The 23,268-nt window shown below is 45.5% G+C and overlaps 2 protein-coding genes across 18 annotated transcripts in view; both read right to left on the bottom strand.

Moving 5' to 3' along the window:
* The window catches only part of LOC133062488 (protocadherin gamma-C5), a 178,017-nt gene that overhangs the window by 88,480 nt on the left and 66,269 nt on the right, over window positions 1–23,268 (bottom strand). Inside the window, exon 1 of one of the 17 annotated variants that reach the window (XM_061151536.1) lies at window positions 20,593–23,177. The exons of 12 other annotated variants lie outside the window; for them this stretch is intronic. In XM_061151536.1, coding sequence (XP_061007519.1) covers window positions 20,593–23,019 — 2,427 coding nt within the window. In that variant the 5' untranslated portion in view covers window positions 23,020–23,177. Of the gene's footprint in view, window positions 1–3,069; window positions 6,323–6,582; window positions 9,177–11,272; window positions 13,858–20,592; window positions 23,178–23,268 lie in introns of those variants that run through there. 4 more of the 17 variants (XM_061151542.1, XM_061151541.1, XM_061151551.1 and 1 more) reach the window with 4 other exon arrangements.
* LOC133062491 (protocadherin gamma-B6-like) lies at window positions 13,922–18,412 on the bottom strand. The gene is given in 3 exon segments (XM_061151560.1): window positions 13,922–14,177; window positions 15,800–17,691; window positions 17,694–18,412. Coding segments are annotated over 3 exon segments (2,418 nt in total). The 5' UTR covers window positions 18,217–18,412; the 3' UTR covers window positions 13,922–14,174.

Raw genomic sequence — 23,268 nt, 5'->3', positions numbered from 1 at the left:
AGAATAAAGGCAGTCTTCCTCCAGACTTAGAACAAAGACCACGTGGAAAAACAGCCCCACCAGGCGGTTTGGGGAAAATTTGACACCTGTGCAATGATACCCAGTATTATCTTCAATCTGATATGCATATGAGTTTCCTCCCTTCATCAGAGAAGGAGAGATCAGAGCTGTATAGAGCATTACTCAGGGTAAGAATAGCCAATACCATAAAGTCTTCCTTGTTACTTATCAAAGAGATTTATGAAAAGAATTATGAAGTGTTTTACACTTTTATCATAAAGATAATATAAAAGTGTACCCTAGTAGGCTACTATAGGAATTTAATGACATGAAATGTGAGGGTTTTATTTTTATTCTTTTATTTAACTGTACCTTATGTTGCATCTCAACAGAACTTTATCTACCTCTAATCAAAATAACCTTCTTAATCTCAAGTGTCAAAACCAGCCTTTCCATTTTGTTCTCTAAGATCTTGGTTGCCAACTCCTAACTAGTTCAGAGTATGTTTTTTAAAAATATGGAACAACCTCCCTCTCCCAGCAAAAGCCTCATATTCTTTTTATTCAACTAGTTTCCATTCAAGTAAAATGCCTTAAATCTTTTTCCTCAGTTTGGAATCTCATAGCATAAATTCTATCCTGATGATGCTCAAAACACTCAACATTTTTCTTGACTTCAAGACAAATTTAGGCATCTGTTGCAGGACTTCCCTTTGCTTACAGCTGAAATTCTTTTTGCTCAAACATTAGATACTCAATTTATAGTTAATTATAGTAAGGTCAGTTCTGAAATGAGAAGGGATATCTTAAAAGGAAAGGTGAATATGCAAGTAATCTGGGCCAAATATCTAGAAGTGCTGTGAGAGTGTTGAGCTCAATTGTTGACTATGGAGATGATTCCTGAGATCAATACCCTAGAAAAGTTTCCTTTCCTCCCTTAACTTTCCTAGACATTGCTTCAGATAACACATTATTAGGTAACTATTAGGTTCAATAACAAGGTGGTTCTGAATGTAAGAACTGATTATGAAAAAAAGTGAAAGTATTAATCATTCAATTGTGTCTGGCTCTTTGTGTCCCCATGGACTGTAGCCCGCCAGGGTCCTCTGTCCATGGAATTCTCCAGGCAAGAATACTGGAGTGGGTAGCCATTCCATTCTCCAGAGGATCTTGCCCACTCACGGATCAAACCCAGGTCTCTTTCATTGCAGGCAAACTCTTTACCGTCTGAGCCATCATGGAAGCCCCAAGGACTGAATGTACTAGTATTTAATATAAAAATGAGTTTATATGAAACTAACACAATGTGGTAAATCAACTATACTTCAGTTTTAAAAATGAGTTTACACACATAGAGAATAGACTTGTCATTGCCAAGGGGAAGAAGGGGTGGAGGAGGGAAAGATTGGGAGTTTGGGATTAGCAGATGAAACTATTATAAGGATGGATGGATAAACAACAAGCCCTACTTTATAGCACAAGGAACTATATTCAACATCCTGTGATAAACCATAATGAGAAAAAAGCATATGTATATAGTGAAAGTGAAAGTCGCTCAGTTGTGTCCGACTCTTTGAGACCCCATGTAGTATACAGTCCATGGAATTCTCTAGGCCAGAATACTGGAGTAGGTAGTCTTTCCCTTCTCCAGGGCATCTTCCCAACCCAGGGGTTGAATCCAGGTCTCCCACACTGCAGGCGGATTCTACCAGCTGAGCCACAAGGGAGGTCCAAGAATACTGGAGTGGGTAGCCTATCCCTTCTCCAGAGGATCTTCCTGACCCAGGAATCCAACTGGGGTCTTCTGCATTGCAGGTGGATTCTTTATCAACTGAACTATGAGGGAAGCCCATATGTGTGTGTGTGTGTATATTCCATAGAATGGAATCAATTTTTCTATGCAGCACAAATTAACATTGTAAATCAACCATACTTCAATAAAATGCTTTAAAGTGAGTTTGCAAAGGAAATAAAGATGAGTCCAAGGCTCCTAAGCATACTGAAAACAAACAAAAATATCCAGAGGAATACCAGCTAAATCAATCTCATGAAGTCTGAATACCCACTCCATCTCATATTCACAAAATATTCCATATGAATAAATCTAAAAAATGTAAACATGTTTAGCCAATTTGAAAATAACTTTTTGAGAAGCACTGGATCAAAATTAAAAGTTATTTCTATAGGAGAATTTACTACATTAAAAAAATTCCTCAACAATACACAGACACTAAAGTTCAAGTAAAAGAATAAAAGGAAATAACACCAGTTCTACAATTCAACTACTTCTTCAGAACAATCTAATGATTTCACTGTATAAATAGAAAAGATGTCTAGAACTTAAGGGGGAAAATATGTTCTACATTTTCTCTCCCAAGAGAGCCTCATATTTAAAAGGGAGTCAGTATGTCTTATTTTAATGACGCAAAGAAATGAGATCAGGTTGAAATAATCAACAGAAGCTAAACATATTGCTAGTCACCAAAAGTCAAAAGAGAATTGTTTTGTGCTCAGAAAAAAAAGCTGATGTGTGTAAAAGTGTATATGTGTGAGTATGTGTGTATATGTATTATAGATGAAGAAAAAGAGCTAGAGTAAGTATGCTGTTGAATCAACTTGAATATTAGAAGTAAAACAATTAATTGTAGAATATAATTATACATCCATGGAGGCAATACAAAGCTGAAATGAAATAAATAAAAATGTTTATGAATCATTAACTTGAACACAACCAGTTTACATTGATAGCCAAATACTGATGATAGAAAAATATTACTAAAATTCAACTTAAAACCAAGCAAGCCATGATAACACAACTGGACCTCTGAAATTAAAACAAAGAAACAAAAGAACCTGCCAGGACCAAAAGAAAAAAAAACTTTCACAAAACCTTTCTGAAAACTAATGATAACTTGATGAGGTAAAGCACAAAATTTCACATGCTTTTGCTTTATAAAAGAACATACGCCCCCTCCCAAACAGTTTATACAACAGGCTCAGGAAAAGAAAAGTCATTTAAAAAGACCTATGCACAGACATCAACAATAGGAAGGCAGGAAACAAATCTCACCTGATTACCAGTAGGATCATATTTGCCTAAACCTGCAGCTGAATCTTCAGTTATCAAAAGAGGCTCGCTTTTCCCACAGCTCTCCTGACTGATGAGCGTGTCCGCATAGTTCGGCTGCGGGAAGATCACGTGACTCCCCCGCGAGTCCGCGGTGAGCGAGACCTCGTGCGAATAGGTCTGCAGGAAAGCCCGCACCCCGTCCACGCCCACAAACTGAGACGCCGGCACGCCAGCCAACCCGCTGCCCGAAGCCTGGAGCAGACGCGACGTGTGCCAGTGCCGCAGTCTGAGCGCCAGTAGCACGATGACAAAGGCGAGGAAGACACAGGAGACCGCGGCCACCGCCACCACCAGATACAGGGTGAGGCCTGAGTCTTGGGGGCTGGCTGGAGACTCCAGGCTGCCTAAATCAGCCAGGACATCGGGGATGCTGTCAGCCACAGCCACGGTGAGCGTGACGGTGGCTGAGAGAGGGGGCTGCCCGTTGTCCTGGACTGCCACCACCAGGCTCTGCTTGAGCGCGTCTCTGTCCAGCAGCGCCCGCGCTGTGCGCACCTCGCCCGTGTGCAGCCCCACAGAGAAGAGTCCTGGCTCGCTGGCCTTGAGCAGGCGGTAGGACAGCCAGGCGTTCTGTCCCGAGTCTCTGTCCACTGCCACCACCTTGGTGACCAGGTAGCCGGGCTCTGCTGAGCGGGGTGCCAGCTCCACACCAGTGGAACCATCCGTGGGGAGGGCAGGGTATAAGATTTCGGGTGCATTGTCATTCTGGTCCAGCACGAATATGCTCAGTGATACGTTGCTGCTGAGTGGTGGGTTCCCACTGTCATGCGCTGTCACCCACAACTGCAGTTCATGGAACTGTTCATAGTCGAAGGAACACAGGGCATACAGAACGCCGCTGTCTGAGTTTACGGAGATGTAGGAGGATAGAGGTGCTCCCTGGAGGGTATCCTCTGCCAGAGAATAAGTGACCTGGGCATTCTCTTTACTGTCCTGGTCGAGTGCAGTCACCGAGAAGAAGGAGGCCCCTCTGGGGTTGTTTTCCAGAATGTAGGCAGAATAAGAGGAGTGAGTAAAAGCGGGTGGGTTATCATTGTCATCTGCTACATTCAGTAAAATATGAGTTTCTGTAGATAAGGGTGGACTTCCCTGATCTGTCGCTGTCAGTGTTATATCATAGCTCTGAACCTGCTCCCTGTCCAATGCTCTGTTTGTTATCAACTTGTAATAATTTCCGTAAGTCTTTTCTAGTTCAAAAGGCAGGTTATTTGGAATGAAACAGGAGACTTGACCATTTTCTCCGGAGTCTTGATCTTGCACATTTAGAAGAGCAATCACTGTACCAGGAGGAGAGTTTTCCAGCACTGAATTAGTAGAAGATGTGATAGTTATTTCTGGAGCATTATCATTCACATCCACGACTGTGACCAACATTTTAGCAGTGGTAGAGAGACCTCCACCATCTTGGGCTTGAATTTCCATCTCATAAAATCTATATTTCTCAAAATCCAGAGAACCCTGTATTAAGACTTCTCCAGATCGGGAATCCAACTGGAATATCTCAGAAGCTTTGCTTTCCATATTTAGAAATGAATACACCACATCCCCATTGATTCCTTCATCTGGATCAGTTGCGTTTACCGTGAGCACCCGAGTTCCAGAGCTGAGGTTCTCAGCAACACTCACTTCATATACAGAATGCGTAAACTTTGGGATATGGTCATTTATATCAAGAACCACCACACGGATGGGAACAGTGCCCTGGCGGATGGGATCTCCTCCATCTAAGGCTGTGAGGAGGAGGTGATGAGCAGCCTGTTTTTCCCGGTCCAGGCTCCCCTCCAGCACTAGCTCAGGATTCTTGGCCCCTTCCGTTTTGCCTCGCCCTTGCAAGGAAAAGTAGCTGTTAGGATTGAGCTGGTAGCGCTGGAGGGAGTTCATTCCCACGTCTGGATCCCTAGCGTTAGGAAGAGGAAATCGCGATCCTGGAGTTGCGTGCTCACTGACTTTTATCTCTACTTCCTCCTCCCGGAAGCTGGGAGCGTTATCATTAATATCCATTATTTCCACCTCCACTCCGTAAATCTTCAGGGTGTCTTCCACAAGTATCTCCATGTTTAAAAAACAGGAGGAAACCGCCTCACATAGCTCCTCCCGGTCTATCCTACCCGCGGTGGTCAAGCTGCCACTTCGCGGATTTAGAGCGAAAAGCTGCGTCTTTCCTCTGGAGACAATGCGGACTCCGCGCTCCGCCAGTTCCCTGGGCTCCAGCCCCAGGTCCTTGGAAATATTGCCCACGAAGAAGCCTTTTTCTGTCTCTTCCGGCACCAAGTATCGGATCTGCCCGGCCCCCGACTCCCGCAGCGTCCCCAGGAAAATATACAGTAGGACCAGCCCCCTGCGATCCAGAAGCAGTTGCCGATTCGCCATGGCTGAGCCGATATTCCGCGGTTTCTTGAGCCTTTTGGTTCTGAATCAGCTTATGTATCTACGAAGTCCCTGGCCGACTACATCCAAAAACATATTAGAGAGCGAAGAGAAGTACTTTTACGTTTTCAGCATCAGGATCTGTGAGTATCCACCTCACTCAGCTTTGTGAGGTAGAGGTAGGGGGGAGGGAGGGATTCTGTAGCTTGAAGCTTCCAGTTCCCTAATTGGTGAACAGCGGCGCCTGGAGCCCAATCTTATTATTGCAACGAGAAAGAAAAAACCCAACTATTGTTCCTGTTCGTAAGTTATTACGTTTCCCTCCTTGAGAATCCCAAGTATTTGTAAAGCATAAAATTGCAGACAATAAAGTTAGGTGATATGATGTTAAAGGTTTACCAAGAGCACTTATGAAAAGAATAATTATTAAAAAGGCTTGCTAATCTTAAAATTTTTTCAGACTACTGGAACTGAAAACTTGCAGGTTAGATTTGATTCCCTTTGGCTTTTATTGACTGAAGGGAGCAGTATTTGTGGTTGTGTAACTAGCACTGTTCCAACAAAATCATCAGTTAGGATTATAACTATAATTCTTACCAATGTTTCTTTGTTGAGTAAAACAAAGATAAAACATTGAAGAGAATGTGGATCACATTAGAGTTGTCATTTAAAATACCACAACATAAATCTTAACTGTATTCCATATCCTTAATTAAAAGGTATTCTAGGGACTTCCCTGGTGGTCCAGTGGTTGAGACTCCATGCTTCCAGTGCAAAGAGGTGCAGCTTCAATCCCTGGTCAGGGAACTAATATCCCACATGCCACCGCAAAAAAAAAAAAAAAAAAAAGGTATTCTATTCCATGAAAAATTGGCCTGAGCCTTCTCCATATACTTTACCTTAAAATATATTTGAATAGTAGAGGGTTTGCAGCATTGTAAACTTTAGTCTTAACAGTAATACCCATGGGTTTGAACTACATTTATTTTAGGAACTTTATCAAGAGATGGAATCTAAAATCTCAAAAAACAGTGCTCTATTAGAATATATTGGCATACTGGAATATAAAAAGTAGTAAGTACTTACCTGTTTAAAAGTGTTCTTATCTGCTTCAACACTAGGAGTTAAAATGCTATCCAATAGCACTGAAGAGCTATCTTTGTTGAGAATGTCTTGTGTGGCAGGACAGTGTTCAACAGATGTGAGAAAATTAAGTTCTGGATTAGTGTGATTCCCAGGCACACATAAATTATAGGCATAGGGCAACGTTCCCTCACTGTAGTTATGAGGAATCTCAGGACCAGACTTAGAACAAAGAATAGACCCAAAGAAGCCCCTGGCGCTGGGGCTGGAAGAGCTTCGAAGGCGCATGGCGATGGCCAGAATCACCGTAAGGAGGAAGAGCACCGAGATCAAGGCCAAGGCCACCACCAGGTAAAACTGCAGCTCAGCCTGGGGGTCAGGGGGTGCCGGGCGGTCACTGAGGTCCGGCAGCGCCTCCTGCAGGCTGTCGGCGAAAACCAGGAGCAGCGTGGCGGTGGCCGAGAGGGGCGGCTGTCCCCCATCGCGCACAGCGACCAGCAGGCGCTGGCGGGCCGCGTCCCTGTCGCCCAAGGCCCGCGCCGTGCGCACCTCGCCCGTGCGCAGCCCCACGCTGAACAGTCCGGGCTCGCTGGCCTGCAGCACGTGGTAGGACAGCCAGGCGTTGTGTCCAGAGTCTGCGTCCACCGCCACCACCTTGGTGACCAGGTAGCCGGGCTGCGCGGCGCGCGGCACCGTGTCGAAGAGCGCCGAGCCGTCGGGTCCCAGCGCCGGGTACAGCACCCTGGGCGCGTTGTCATTGCGGTCGCCCACCAGCACGCGCAGGCTCACGTTGGAGCTGAGCGCGGGCGAGCCGTGGTCGCGGGCCTGCAGCGTCAGCTCGAAGGCGCGCAGCTGCTCGTGGTCGAAGGCGCGCTGCGCGAACACCACGCCGCTCTGCGGGTTCACGGACACGTAGGACGACAGCGCGCGCGGCTCCAGGTCGCTGGCCACGATAGAGTATGAGACCTGGCCGTTGGGTCCCAGGTCTGGGTCACGAGCGCTGACTTGGGTGATGGAAGCGCCGGGTGGGTTGTTCTCTGCCACGTGGACCACATAGGAGGCCTGGTGGAAAACCGGAGCGTTGTCGTTGACATCAGAGATGCGTAGGGTAATGGTAGTGCTGGAGGAGAGGGGTGGCTTGCCCCGGTCAATGGCTGTGATAGTGACGTTGTATTGCGGAGTCCGTTCTCTGTCCAGGGCCCCATCTGTTACTAACTTGTAGTAATTATTAGAAGAAGAATGAATTTTAAACGGAATGTCTCTACTTAAATTACACGTGACTTCTCCATTTTCCTTGGAATCCTGGTCCCGTGTTTTGAAGAGAGCCACAACCAATCCTGGCGGGGAATCCTCTAAAATCTGATCTGAAAGAGAAGTGATGATTATTTCTGGGCTGTTGTCATTTTCGTCCAAAACCTCTATAATTACTTTACACCGTGTAGAGAGGGATCCTCTGTCCTTTGCTTCCACAACCATGGCGTATCTTCCTACATTTTCATAATCCAAGGGTTGATGAGTTATGATGTTTCCTGTAGCAGAATCCAGAGAGAACACGTGCCGGACTGTATCAGCCACACCAAGGAATGAGTAGGTGATCTCTGCATTGATGCCTTCGTCTTGATCGGTAGCGCTCACCCTCAGCACGATGGTGCCTGGGGGCACATCTTCCCGAAGGCTGACCTTGTACACATCTTGGCTGAACACAGGGGGGTTATCGTTGGCATCCACCACCAGGATTTGGATCTGAGCTGTGCCGCTTTGCGGCGGATCCCCGCTGTCTAAGGCTGTCAGCACCAAATGGTGAACGCTCTGCGTTTCTCGGTCCAGGGCCTTCTTCAATACCAGTTCTGGATATCTGCCCCCGTCAGGATTGTCTTTCACCACTAAGGAGAAATACTCATTAGGACTTAGTTGGTATTTGCTCAGTGAATTCATACTAATATCGGGATCATTTGCAGGCTCAAGAATTGTTCCAGTCCCCGGGCTGACAGATTCACTAATTTCTAAGAATATTTCATCCTTATGGAATTGAGGAGCATGGTCATTAATATCTTCAACAATCACAATGATATGAAAAATATTTAAAGGATTTTCCACCACGGCTTCCAACTGCAATTCACATCTTCTTCTCTCTTTGCATATCTGCTCACGGTCTATTCGGTCCTTTACAAGTAAGTCCCCGCTCTCCGCGTCTACGTTGAAGAGCAGCTTCTCCGCGCTAACTCGCAGCTTTCGAGCCGACACATCCAGGACACTGAGCCCTAGATCCCTGGCGAGATTCCCTACCACGGAGCCCTTGGCCAGCTCCTCGGGAATCGAGTAGCGGATCTGCTCGCAGAGCGCGGGGTAGAACAAAGGCAGCAGGAAGAGAAACAGTACCTGCCTCCGGTCAGCCGGGCGTGTCTGCGTGCAGCTCCCTCCCATTGCGCGCTCTAGTTCTTGCTGGGTCCCAGTCTTTCTAGTTGGAGAAAGTGCACATGGCACACTGGTAAAGCATTTGGCCCAGGACAGGCGGACCCCCAGTCTAGGGGCTGGGAATCCTTGTACGCTAGGGAGAATCTGCGCGGCCAGGAGCCCCAGTGTATAAGCGGGTTTCCTCCTCTCTGTGTTGGTGGCTGCGCAGGAAATCCCTGCCTAGAGGCTGAGGAATCCCGGGCTTCAGAGCTTGCCCTGCACTGGCCGACAGCGGCGCCCAGAGGCTTCGTGTGGAACCGCAGCTTACGTTTTCTGCTTTATTTCAGGAAGTCTTTCTTTAAAGACAAGATGACCGCAGCTAAAATATTTGAACCTTATTCCTCCGGTGATTCTGTTTTCTTCATGAAACTTTTTTTTCCACATGGTCAAAACTATTATATATTGTGTTGACCAAAAGTTTGTAACATCTTACGGAAAAACCCGAATGAACTTTTTGGCTAAACCAATATTTTATATGTTAAAATTTTACATAGATATTGAATAGGGTGAAACAGTTCTTTAAAAAAATCTAAAAGGCACAGAAGAATGTCGAATGCAAAATAGATCTCCTATTCCATCGCCTACTGCTATCCAGTTCTATCAAGAGGCAATCACAGTAGATCCTTTAAAGAGTAAGTATCCACAAAGGAAAGTACTAAAGATAAGCATAAAAATTATTTTTGGTCTTAAATCTAGGCTTAATCCATCCCCCCATATTTAAGAACTAGAATACAACCACTTTAGTATTCATTACAGTCATCTAAGGTGTCCTATATTGCTTTAAAATAATTAGTATATTTCAACATATTTGCGAACAATAGCTACCATGCCAAAAGAGTAGCTTTTTTAAAACCTGTGTTTTTTCAAAATAATAGAATTATTTGAAATATATGCAGAATAATTTTGACTCTCATGGTCAGAAATGTAAAAGATTCACTTATTTGGAAGTTAAAAAATAAAAGTTATTGACTATAGCTCCAAAGATAGTAACTTTGCTCTTTTCCACAGACATATCCTTGAACAAAAGTTGAATGACATGGGGAAAAAAATCATGTCTCATAAACACTTTGAAACACATTAGGGCATGATTTGACTTTATGCTACCATATTAGTTTAGAAGAACATTAATATAAATTAATAGAATAGTTAGAGATCAAACCAAATACATCACTATCATCACTTTAAATGGACTCATCAGTAGTTCCACTGACCATCTGTTTAGAATTCTGTGTACTTCTCTGCTTGATTCACCTCTCATGCAGAAATGACTTTTTTTTAACTTTAAGTTTATTTTGACTGTAAATTTCAGAGTTTTCAGTTTCGGGTGGATCTTCCATTCTCTCTATAGTCACTGAAATTACTTTGGCATGCATCTTTGCTCCTGTACTTGGGAACATGTACCAGTCTATCTCCCCAAATTTTATATATATATATATATATGTATGTGTATATATATATATATATATGTATGTATTTCAGCCTTAGAGATTGGAGAATTTAACAAAAAAGTGCAGAGAAAGCAGAACCTCAAGTCTGCTTAACATAATACCTTTTATCGGTTCTCTGGAGTCCCTATAGAACAAGGAAAGTAAAATTAAAATGGTATATCTTCCACATGACAGTATGAAATTAGAATCACAGGCAAAATGGATGCTGCAGTGTTACCAGGTATGATTATACTTCAAAAATTTAAGCACATATTGTTATGAATTGTTAATGGAATATTACTGAAAATGGGCAGGATTTCCAGTAAGGCTAATGCATTTGTTTCTGACATTTACCTATTCTTACCAGGCCTGACTTCACAACAAGAGGCAGGGTTGTCTAAGGATTTCAGCCTGTAGCCACCAGGAGAGCACACAAATTGACAAGACACTTCTGTATGAAAGTCTTCTCTTAGGAATTGCAAGTACTATATGCAACAAAACTATAAAACACAAGACTCTGCAAAGCTAATCATAACAGCCTATGATAATAAGCCTTCACTGGGATTAAGTGAATATTTACCAGAAAGTAAAAACATATCAGCCTTAATTATCATCAAATAATTAATGGTTATTCTTAATTCTTAATTAATCCTTAATTCTATTCCTCAATGTTTTAGCCAGAAGCCAATGTCATTGAAATGGAGGGAAAAGTGAAAAAATTAGGATTAGGATCCCACCATCATGCTGCAAACCTAACAGTAAAACTAATCATAATTCTTAAAGGTGAGAAAAGGAGCAAAAACAGAACTCACTGGCACCAAAGGGGTATCTTCTACAGGAAACTTCGAATCATCTAACAAAGACAGAGGATCTTTTTTCTCACAGCTCTCCTGGCTGATAAGTGTGTCCGCGTAGTTGGGTTGCGGAAAGATCACATGACTCCTCCGCGAGTCCGCGGTGAGAGAGACCTCGTGGGAATAGGTCTGCAGGAAAGTCCGTACCCCGTCCACGCCCACAAAGTGCGAGGCTGGTACGCCCAATCCGCCTCCGGAAGCCTGGAGCAGACGCGTCGTGTGCCAGCCTCTCAGCTTGAGCGCCACCAGTACAATGACAAAGGCGAGGAAGACGCAGGAGACCGCGGCCACCGCCACCACCAGATACAGGGTGAGGTCTGAAGCATCAGAGGCCGGCGGGACCTCCAAGCTGCCCAGATCAGCAAGGACATCTGGGATGCTGTCGGCCACAGCCACCGTGAGCGTGACGGTGGCCGAGAGAGGGGGCTGCCCATGGTCCTGGACCACCACTACCAGGCTCTGCTTGAGCGCGTCTCTGTCCAGCAGCGCCCGCGCTGTGCGCACCTCGCCCGTGTGCAGCCCCACAGAGAAGAGTCCTGGCTCGCTGGCCTTGAGCAGGCGGTAGGACAGCCAGGCGTTCTGTCCCGAGTCTCTGTCCACTGCCACCACCTTGGTCACCAGGTATCCTGGCTCTGCAGAGCGGGGTGCCAGTTCCACGCCTGTGGAGCCATCGGTAGGGAGGGCAGGATACAGGATATCTGGCGCATTGTCATTCTGGTCCAGCACGAACATGCTCAGTGACACGTTGCTGCTGAGTGGTGGGTCCCCACTGTCAGTGGCTGTCACTTGCATCTGCAGATTACGGAACTGCTCATAGTCGAAGGATCGCAGTGCATATAGGACTCCTGTGTCAGAATTGATGGAGATATAGGAGGATAGTGGTGCCCCCTGGATAGTGTCTTCAGCCAGGGAGTAAATAACCTGGGCATTTTCTTTGCTGTCTGGGTCCAGTGCAGTCACCGAGAAGATGGAGGCACCTCTGGGGTTGTTCTCTGGGATATAGGTAAAGTAGGAGATGTGAGAGAATGTAGGTGGGTTGTCGTTGATATCTGCCACTTGCAGGGTGAAGTGAGTTTCTGTTGATAGGGGTGGAATTCCTCCATCTGTGGCTCTTAATGTGATATTGTAAGAGGATACCTGTTCCCTGTCAAGAACTGTGTGTGTCACCAATCTATAATAACTATCAATTGATTTTTCTAACTTAAATGGCAGATTCCCCAGTATGGAACAGGTGACCTGTCCATTCTGCCCAGAGTCCAGATCATGCACATTTAAAAGAGCTACAACAGTCCCTAGAGGTGAATCTTCCATCAGGGGACTAAACAGAGATGTGATGGTTACCTCTGGACTGTTGTCATTTACATCTTCTATTGTAATCAATACTTTAGCAGTTGCAAGATATGCCCCTCCATCTTCAGCTTGTATTTCTATTTCATAGAAACCTGTCTCTTCGTAATCTAGATTTTCTGATAGCTTTATTTCCCCAGTATTTTTGTTTAGTTGGAATTTCAACAATTGTGTGTCAGGTAATTTTCGGAATGAATATGTCACTTCTCCGTTGGCACCTTCATCCCTGTCGGTGGCGGTGACTGTCAATAGCCGTGAGCCCACAGGCAAGTTCTCCGGAACACTCACTCGGTATTCAGGCAAACTGAAGACTGGTGCATTGTCATTTGCATCGAAAACAGTCACACTGATGAGGACAGTGCCAGATCGGAGAGGGTCTCCCCCATCGACGGCAGTGAGAACCAGACGGTGCATTGCCTCTTCCTCGCGATCCAGGGCGTGCTCCAGCACCAGCTCCGGGGACTTAACGCCGTTGACACGGCTTTGAACTGCTAGAGAGAAGTGCTTATTGGAGCTGAGCAGGTAGCTCTGTAGGGAGTTCACGCCCACATCTGGATCAACAGCTTCCGGGAGAGGAAAACGCATTCCTGGAGCGACGTTTTCATTAATTTTTACATCTAGATTTTCTGCTTGAAATTTTGGTGCATTATCATTGATATCAGTTACTTCTATTTCTACTCCGAAAAGTTTCACCCTATCTTCCACAAGAATGTTAAAACTCACCAGACACCGCGCGCTCTGAGCGCAGAGCTCCTCCCGGTCTATCCTGCCCGCGGTGACCAAGCTGCCGCTTCGCGGGTTCAGAGCAAAGAGCTGCGTCCTACCTCTGGAGACGATTCGGACTCCTCGCTCCGCTAGCTCCCGGGGCTCCAGTCCTAAGTCTTTGGAGATGTTGCCCACAAAAGAACCTCTCTCTAACTCCTCGGGAACCGAGTAGCGGATCTGCCGAGCTTCGGTCTCCCACGACATACAGACGAGAAGGCAGAGCTGGACCAGCGCGATGAGGTAGGAGCGATTCCTTTGAGCGGCCATTGTTGTCTGGTGACGGGATTTTTGCTATGTCCTCACTGGGCACGCTGTGTTTTGGTTGATTCCTTTTTCTTACTCGGGCTGCAGAAGTCTCTGCGGCCTGCGCACCTTAAATTCTGAAGTGAGTTTCGCTGCAGCCCTGGAGCTGGTTTGCAGTAACCGTGGAGCTTTGTGTAGCTGGAGCCCTGAGAATCCGGACTGAGCGCTGGCTGCGGTTCTGTCGTAGTAGGTGAACAGCGGCGCTCAGAGTCCTCAGAAGTTACTGCACCCACTTATGTATGCAATAGAAAACAAAGGGGACTCTATTTTTTGTTGCATATTTTATTTTACATTTCTTCTTTGGTTTCTCAACTGGTATCTGTAGTTTTCTTGTTGTTGTTTAGTCCCTAAGTCGTGTCCGACTCTTTTGTGACCCCATGGGCTGTATCCCGCCAGGTTCCTCTGTCCATGGGATTTAGGTAAGAATACTGGAGGTGGATTGCCATTACTAGGTGGAATAAAGTGGAATGAAAGTACTACAGAGTATTAAATAGTGGTCAATTAAATTTATATTTGCAACACTTATTTTCCCAATAGAAATATATCCACTTTCAAAGGTAAGTAATGCTTGTTTTCTTTCCTATGAGCTTCTAGCTATATTCAGAAAAGCCTTACAATTTTATTTGAAATTCTGATTTAAATGGTCCAACAGTGTTTAGTAGACATTCATATAGAGATTATTATGAGATAATCCCTTTTAATTCACTTAAAATTTTTAAATTTTAGATTGGTTAACTAATTATATTTAGCATTTAACTATTTTAGCTATAACTAACTAGCATTTAACTAACATTTAACTATATTAGCATTTAGCATTTAACTATTATGTTTAGCATTAAGATTCTGTAAAAGGCTTTCAAATTTTTCTAAAATAGTTTTATTGTGGCTCAATGAATTTTTTTGGAAAAATGTATTTTTATTATAGGTTATGAAGTTGAACCAAATGAGTTGAGCTAGTAATCACAAACTAAAAGGAACACGTCTCTATTGCAATGGGAAGAGAATACATACAAGTGCTATAAAACAATTTTTAAAAACAGAGTTAGAAATAGTAATGTGGGTTTTTAAATAAATAAGCATATCAAATGACCTGTTTTCCTCAGGGTGTTGATGGCAATATAAATAATCTCTTTGGCCCCCCCCCATTTAACTCTTTAAAGATTTTATCTTTTGTCTTCAAAGATAATCAAGAGTCAGAGATTGAGCACAGAGCACAATGACATTTCATTTGCTTTCTGAGAAATTCCTTATCTTCAACATAGAGGAAAAAAGATTTGGAAAGAGAATAATTTGAGTACCAAGAAAAGTATATATAAAAGAAAAACTAGAAGGACCAAAAGTTGAAGAGAGAAATTCCTTTAGGGTAGTTAGTATTAAGGTTTGGGGCCCACAGCAACACTTGGCAGTAGAATGAAAGTTTTGACTCCTCTGCCAGGAAAACTGCATACATCTGTAACTTTGCATGCAATTTCAGGGATTCATGGATCTGCTCACTATGTCCCCTCAAATGCTTACAGTTTAATTTATATTTTTTCATAATCTAATTTTATGTTATTTTTGGCTGCACCATGTGGGATCTTAGTTCCCTGACCAAGGGTCGAAATCCCACTTCCTGTATTGGAAGCACGGAGTCTTAACCACTGGACTGCCAGGGAAGTCCCAACAGTTTTAAAAAATGTTAAAATAAATGAAGATACCAGAATACACGTACAGGATTATCTGCAACACAAGTTTCTTTGATATGAGCATCTGCTTTGATATTTAAGGAGTACCTGAATGTTATTAAACTTCAAACTATTTATTTATTTGTTAAGAAGCCAAGACCACAGCCTGTTTTGTTAACTTAAGCTTGAAAAGATATCTCCAATTTAGTGACATCCTTTCTGAATTACAGGGCAACTTATGAATGAAATGAGTCTTGAAAATGCAGTCAGTAAAAACTAATAAGACAAGACAGTGATTAGTTATGGATTTTCTAAATATGATTCTAGATGTAAAAGTGAAATAGTATGCCCAAAATATGAAAAAAATAGAATATTACAGAAGACAAAAAAAAAGAAAGGAACTTACCGGTGTTAGGGTCTCAGGATGTGTAGCCAAGTCATTCCCACTATGAAGTGGAATTAGGGCCCCAGGAGAATCACCACACACTATGTCTTGAGTGGGATGCAAAGGCTCACTACATCTTAGAAAATTGAACTCTGTCTTTCCAGTATGGGCAACGCACAGATTGTAGGAATAAGGCAAAGTCCCCTCACTGTAGTTGGGGAGAACCACGGGTCCAGACTTGACACAGAGACCAGGCTTAAAGCAGCCCCAAGTAGCAGGGCTGGAGGAGCGTCGCAGGTGCAGGGCGACCGCCAGAATCACTGCCAGGAGGAAGAGCACCGAGATCAAGGCCAAGGCCACCACCAGGTAAAACTGCAGCTCAGCCTGGGGGTCAGAGGGCGCGGGCCGGTCACTGAGGTCCGGCAGCGCCTCCTGCAGGCTGTCGGCGAAAACCAGGAGCAGCGTGGCGGTGGCCGAGAGGGGCGGCTGTCCCCCATCGCGCACAGCGACCAGCAGGCGCTGGCGGGCCGCGTCCCTGTCGCCCAAGGCCCGCGCCGTGCGCACCTCGCCCGTGCGCAGCCCCACGCTGAACAGTCCGGGCTCGCTGGCCTGCAGCACGTGGTAGGACAGCCAGGCGTTGTGTCCAGAGTCTGCGTCCACCGCCACCACCTTGGTGACCAGGTAGCCGGGCTGCGCGGCGCGCGGCACCGTGTCGAAGAGCGCCGAGCCGTCGGGTCCCAGCGCCGGGTACAGCACCCTGGGCGCGTTGTCGTTGCGGTCGCCCACCAGCACGCGCAGGCTCACGTTGGAGCTGAGCGCGGGCGAGCCGTGGTCGCGGGCCTGCAGCGTCAGCTCGAAGGCGCGCAGCTGCTCGTGGTCGAAGGCGCGCTGCGCGAACACCACGCCGCTCTGCGGGTTCACGGACACGTAGGACGACAGCGCGCGCGGCTCCAGGTCGCTGGCCACGATGGAGTAGGAGACCTGGCCGTTGGGCCCTAGGTCAGGGTCGGAGGCGCTGACTTGCGCGATGGAAGCTCCAGGTGGGTTATTTTCTGGCACGTGGACCACGTAGGAGGCCTGGTGGAAAAGCGGAGCATTGTCGTTGATGTCCGTGATGCGTAGGGTAATGGTAGTGCTGGAGGAGAGAGGAGGCTTACCCCGGTCAGTAGCTGTGATGGTGACGTTGTATTCCACAGTCTGCTCTCGGTCTAGATCCCCATCTGTCACCAGCTTGTAGTAATTATTAGAAGAAGAATAAATCTTGAAAGGAACATCTCTTCCTACATGACAGGTGACTTCTCCATTTTCTCTGGAATCCTGGTCCCGTGTTTTGAAAAGGGCAACAACCATTCCTGGTAGAGAACCCTCCAAAATCTGATCAGAGAGAGAAGTAATGATTATTTCCGGGATGTTGTCGTTTTCATCGAGGATATCTATGATTACTTTACATTGGGAAGAGAGACCACCTCCATCCTTTGCTTCCACTTCCATGGTGTATCTTTCTATATCCTCAAAATCCAAAGACTGGTTATTCTTAATCATGCCTGTTTTCTCATCCAATGAGAACTTGTGTCTTGTACTCTGAGCAGTGCTCCTGAAGTAGTAGTTTATTTCAGCATTGGCCCCCTCATCCTGGTCAGTGGCTGTCACCAGCAACACGGAGGACCCAGGGGGTAGATTTTCACTAACGCTAAGTCTATATTCTTCTTGGCTGAACACCGGGGGGTTATCATTGGTGTCCTTGACAGAGATTTCTATTTGAGCGGTGGCACTTCGTGGAGGGTCCCCTCCATCCAAGGCAGTCAATATCAAGCTATGGGATCGCTGCTCTTCTCGGTCGAGGGGTTTCTCCAAGGATAATTCTGGGTATCTGCCACCGTCAGAATTAACTCTAACCATTAATGAGAAATAGGGTTAGGATTTATCTGATAATCTTTAACTGAGTTCATGTTTATATCAGGGTCAGTGGCAGGGTCCAGGGATATTCGTGCACCTACGGATACAGATTCAAAAATATCTAAATATATTTCCTTTTTATCAAATTGAGGAGCATGGTCATTAATATCTTCAACAATCACAATGATATGAAAAATATTTAAAGGATTTTCCACCACGGCTTCCAACTGCAATTCACATCTTCTTCTCTCTTTGCATATCTGCTCACGGTCTATTCGGTCCTTTACAAGTAAGTCCCCGCTCTCCGCGTCTACGTTGAAGAGCAGCTTCTCCGCGCTAACTCGCAGCTTTCGAGCCGACACATCCAGGACACTGAGCCCTAGATCCCTGGCGAGATTCCCTACCACGGAGCCCTTGGCCAGCTCCTCGGGAATCGAGTAGCGGATCTGCTCGCAGAGCGCGGGGTAGAACAAAGGCAGCAGGAAGAGAAACAGTACCTGCCTCCGGTCAGCCGGGCGTGTCTGCGTGCAGCTCCCTCCCATTGCGCGCTTTAGTTCTCGCTGGGTCCCAATCTTTCTGAAAAGCCAAAGAAACTGCAGTTCACGGCATCACGAGAAGAACTTTCGGCCCAGGACAGGCGGAGCTGGGAATCCGTTTGTGCTGGGCACACAGTGCCCAGCCAGGAGCCTGGGGGTGTGAGCGGGTTTCCTTCTCTCTATCTGTAGCTGCTCTGGAAATCCCAGCCTGGAGGTTGAAGAATCTCGGGTGTCAGCGCTAGCCCTGCACTGGCCGACAGCGGCGCCCAGAGGCTTCGTGTGGGATCGCAGTCTCATATTTTAGTCTTGAGACAATTTCTCTCCAGAATGTGTTGTTTTTCAGACGGTAGGTTGTGTCCAACTCTTTGCGACCCCATGGACTGTAGCCCGCCAAGATCTTCTATCCATGGTTTTTTTCCCAAGCAAGAATACTGGAGTAGGTTGCCATTTCCTTCTCTGGGGAATCTTCCTGGACCAGGGATCGAATTGTTGTCTCCTGCATTGGCAGGAGGATTCTTTACTACTGAGCCACCAAGGAAGCCCAGAATATATATCTATCTATAGATTATATAGTTATGTAATTGCCCAAGTTTTAGTTTTAGTAAAGTATACGGGCAGTGTTTTTATACTTAGTTTTTCAAGAAGTTTATTGTGGAAATTTTCCAACTTACAAAAGAAGTTAGGGAGCATTATTATTGAATCTTCATTTACCCCTGACCCAACTGCAAAGATGATCAACACAAGGTATTCTTTACTACATATTTCATTACCTCATTGTTTTGAAGATATCCAAGATATTTTAATTAACTCTTCTTTAGAGACAAGACATTAAGATGGGGAAGAATTTTATCCTTAAGCCTATTATATAAACTGTTACCAATGCAAAAGTCCTGCCTGATTTAAGAAAACAAGAATTCAGCATTTTCCACAGTCTGCCCAATCATCCATCCAAAGAGCCTTGTGGGCTGTTTTTAAAGACAAGTCACCTTTTATGGCACAGAATAGTAGTCACCTACCATGATATACAGTCTTCATAAATATGTCTGTTATTACTTTTTCCACATTAACACATATTTTAGTATTTATGTATACTAAGTACTAAAGGTTACTCCCCAAGACAGAAACTTTAAATGATAGTTTTCCTATTGCATGGTTAAAAATATGACCCTGAGCAATGCATTGTCTTTCCTACTTGCTTATGAATAAAGAGCATTTGAAATAATTAAAACATCTGTATGATGGACAGACATGTTTAGCCCTTATATTCAGCATGTTTAAAATAGAATTTTGAGTCAATTTCAAATATTATTTTCAAAGTCTCCTACAATGTCATTTATTACTTGAAATAACATTGTGTTAAAAATCACATTACATGATAATAATTATTCTCTTTATATCTAAAAGCCAGTGAATATTCTTAGATCCTTCCTAGTAGTTCCTGAGAATACTTTTCTAAAACATCTCCCATATCCAAATTTATTTCTAGCCGAAAAAGTTGGAGTCATAAAAACAGTTGAAGAATAATTTTAATTTCCCATGTTTTGTCTTCTCATAGGGTCCAGTCCAAGAAAATGCTCTTCAGCAAATATAAAGTATAGGAGAATTTCAAACTATTAACAATTATAGTATTAAGAGGATGAGAACCAATGGTGTTAAAATTTTTAACAGAAATTAAATGTCTATTGTTTATAAACAGCAATTTTTTCACCATTAAAACAATAAAACATGCTGTATGAGGATATGAAAATAATAACTGAAGCTTGAATCATCCTCAGAAATGATCTCTAAATGCAAACAACTTCTACAAACATGTAACCTGAAACACATCACCTCTCAGGGGTGTTGTCTGGTCATAGAAACAGAAGAGAAGCACTGAATTTGAGCTTTCACTTAGTTCTCCAAATAGAATACATTTCTTATTAATTTACCCTTACAAAAATAGCATCAGCTGTAGACATGTTTTCAGAGTAAGAATTTCACAATGCAGCCATTGCAGACAACAAAAATAATAAATTTCAGGAATAGAAACCTGTCCTAAGAATTAGCAGTGAACTGTGGTCACCACTCAAGCAACCTTATCCAATGATAAGAGCCATGCCCAGTGCCTGATGATGAGGGCTGTCCCAAGAGGGTTTCCACTGACCCTAGGTTAATTATTATGAAAAAGCCAAGATTGTTTCAACGATGTAACCAATAAATGCCTCCTATATTGTTGTTCAGTCGCTAAGTCGTGTCCGACTCTTATAGGTGTTAGAGCAAAAAATTAGGCTTAGTGAAGATTTAAATGTATGGTGAGAAATATGTTAATATCAACTTACCTTAAATGAAAGCACTTAAAGAGAAAATCAGTTTTTTTTTAAGTAAAGAAAAAGACGAACTCACTGGAACGAAAGGGGTGTCTTCTATAGGAAACCTGGAATCATCTGAAACGCACAAAGGCTCGCTTTTTTCACAGCTCTCCTGGCTGATGAGCGTGTCCGCGTAGTTCGGCTGCGGGAAGATCACGTGACTCCCCCGCGAGTCCGCGGTGAGCGAGACCTCGTGCGAATAGGTCTGCAGGAAAGCCCGCACCCCGTCCACGCCCACAAACTGAGACGCCGGCACGCCAGCCAACCCGCTGCCCGAAGCCTGGAGCAGACGCGACATGTGCCAGTGCCTCAGCCTAAGCGCCAGTAGCACGATGACAAAGGCGAGGAAGACACAGGAGACCGCGGCCACCGCCACCACCAGGTAGAGTGTGAGGCCGGAGTCCTCGGGGTTGGCAGGAGAGTCAAGGTTGCCTAGATCAGCCAGGACGTCGGGGATGCTGTCAGCCACAGCCACGGTGAGCGTGACGGTGGCTGAGAGAGGGGGCTGGCCGTGGTCCTGGACCGCCACCACCAAGCTCTGCTTAATCGCATCTCTGTCCAGCAGGGCGCGCGCTGTGCGCACCTCACCCGTGTGCAGCCCCACCGAGAAGAGCCCTGGCTCGCTGGCCTTGAGCAGGCGGTAGGACAGCCAGGCGTTCTGGCCCGAGTCTCTGTCCACTGCCACCACCTTGGTCACCAGGTATCCTGGCTCTGCAGAGCGGGGTGCCAGTTCCACGCCCGTGGAGCCATCAGTGGGGAGGGCAGGATACAGGATTTCTGGCACGTTGTCATTCTGGTCCAGCACGAATATGCTCAGTGACACGTTGCTGCTGAGTGGTGGGTCCCCACTGTCGCTTGCCTTCACCTGCATTTGAAGATCTCGAAACTGCTCATAGTCAAAGGAGCGCAGTGCGAATAGCACACCAGTGTCCGAATTGATAGAGACATAGGAGGAGAGAGGCGCCCCTTGGATGGTGTCTTCCTCTAGGGAGTAAATAATTCGAGCATTCTCATTGCTGTCTGGGTCATGGGCTGTCACAGAGAAGACGGAAGTGCCTCTAAGATTGTTCTCTGGGAGGTAGACAGAGTAGGAGGTTTGAGAGAAGGAGGGTGGATTGTCGTTGACGTCAACCACGTGCAGGGTGATGTGAATTTCCGTGGACTGAGGCGGTGTTCCTCTATCTGTTGCAGTCACTGTGATGTTATATTCAGAGGTTTTTTCTCGGTCAAGATTTTGGACTGTCAGCAATCTATAATAATCTTCTACTGACTTTTCTAACTGAAAAGGTAGAATCTCCTCGATGGAACAAACAACTTGGCCATTCTTACCAGAGTCTCGGTCATGAGCATTGAAAAGAACGATTATTGTTCCTTGAGGAGCATCTTCCCTCACTGGACTAAATAACGATGTAATGGTCACTTCAGGTCTATTATCATTGACATCTTCTACTGAAATGAGTACTTTGGTCCGATCCTTCAGTGCCCCACCATCTTCTGCCTGTATTTCCATGTCATAAAACGCACATTCTTCATAATCTAAACTCTTCGCTGTTGATATTTCGCCAGTATTTTCATTCAGCTGGAATAACGGAGATTGTTTTTCACTAATTTTCCAGAATTTGTAAGCCACTTCCCCGTTGGTTCCTTCATCCAGGTCGCTAGCGCTTACGGTAAGCAGCCGAGTCCCCGGGGGCACATTCTCTGGGACTTTCACTCGGTAAATCGGTTGAGCAAAAACCGGGGCATTGTCGTTTGTATCCAACACTGTCACTCGGATGTGCACTGTGCTGGAGCGACGCGGTTCGCCTCCGTCCGTGGCGATGAGGACCAGGTAGTGAGCAGCCTCCTCCTCGCGGTCCAGGGCGCGCTCCAGCACCAGCTCTGGGCTTAGAGCTCCGTCGTCGTCTCCAGTTCGCACGTCCAGGGAGAAGTGGTTATTGGGGCTGAGCTGGTAGCTCTGCAGGGAATTCAAGCCCACATCCGGGTCCACAGCCTCTGGCAGTGGATAACGTGTTCCGGGCAGAGCGATTTCGTTAATTTTTACTTCCAGATTTTCGACCTGAAATTTTGGGTTATTATCATTGATATCAGTGACTTCTATTTCTAATCCGTGAAGTTGCACCCTGTCTTCAACCAGGACTTTAAAGTTCACCAGACACCGCGCGCTCTGAGCGCAGAGCTCCTCCCGGTCTATCCTGCCCGCGGTGACCAAGCTGCCGCTTCGCGGATTTAGAGCAAAGAGCTGCGTCCTACCTCTGGAGATGATGCGGACTCCCCGCTCTGCCAGCTCGCGGAGCTCCAGCCCCAGGTCCTTGGAGATATTCCCCACGATGTAGCCTTTTTCTGTCTCTTCAGGTACCGAGTAGCGGATCTGGCTCGCCCCCGTCTCCCACAGCCTCCCTAGGAAAAGGCACAACAGGAACAGTCTTCTGCGGTGCAGGCTATTCCTTGGAGCGGCCATTGTTGCTTCACTCAAGGTTTTTTTCCCTCAGAATACTTCCTGTGAACGCTGATTCCTTAGCTTCTGTTTTCCTCCTGCAAATTATGGCGATCTTTTTTCTCAGGAGAAACCCGTTTGCCCCAAGTTCAGAGGCTGAGTTACTCTGCAGCCCCGGAGTCTGTCTGTGGGATCCGAGCGGCTTTGTGGAGTTGCAGACCCTAATACCGGGACCGAAAGCTGACTGAGCTTTTCTTAGAGTTGGTGAACAGC

This window comes from Dama dama, chromosome 9 (genome assembly GCF_033118175.1).
Source record: "Dama dama isolate Ldn47 chromosome 9, ASM3311817v1, whole genome shotgun sequence".
In the NCBI taxonomy this organism is placed as follows: domain Eukaryota; kingdom Metazoa; phylum Chordata; class Mammalia; order Artiodactyla; family Cervidae; genus Dama; species Dama dama.
Note: the sequence above shows the minus strand (reverse complement) of the source record. Positions and strands in the feature narration are given on the sequence as shown.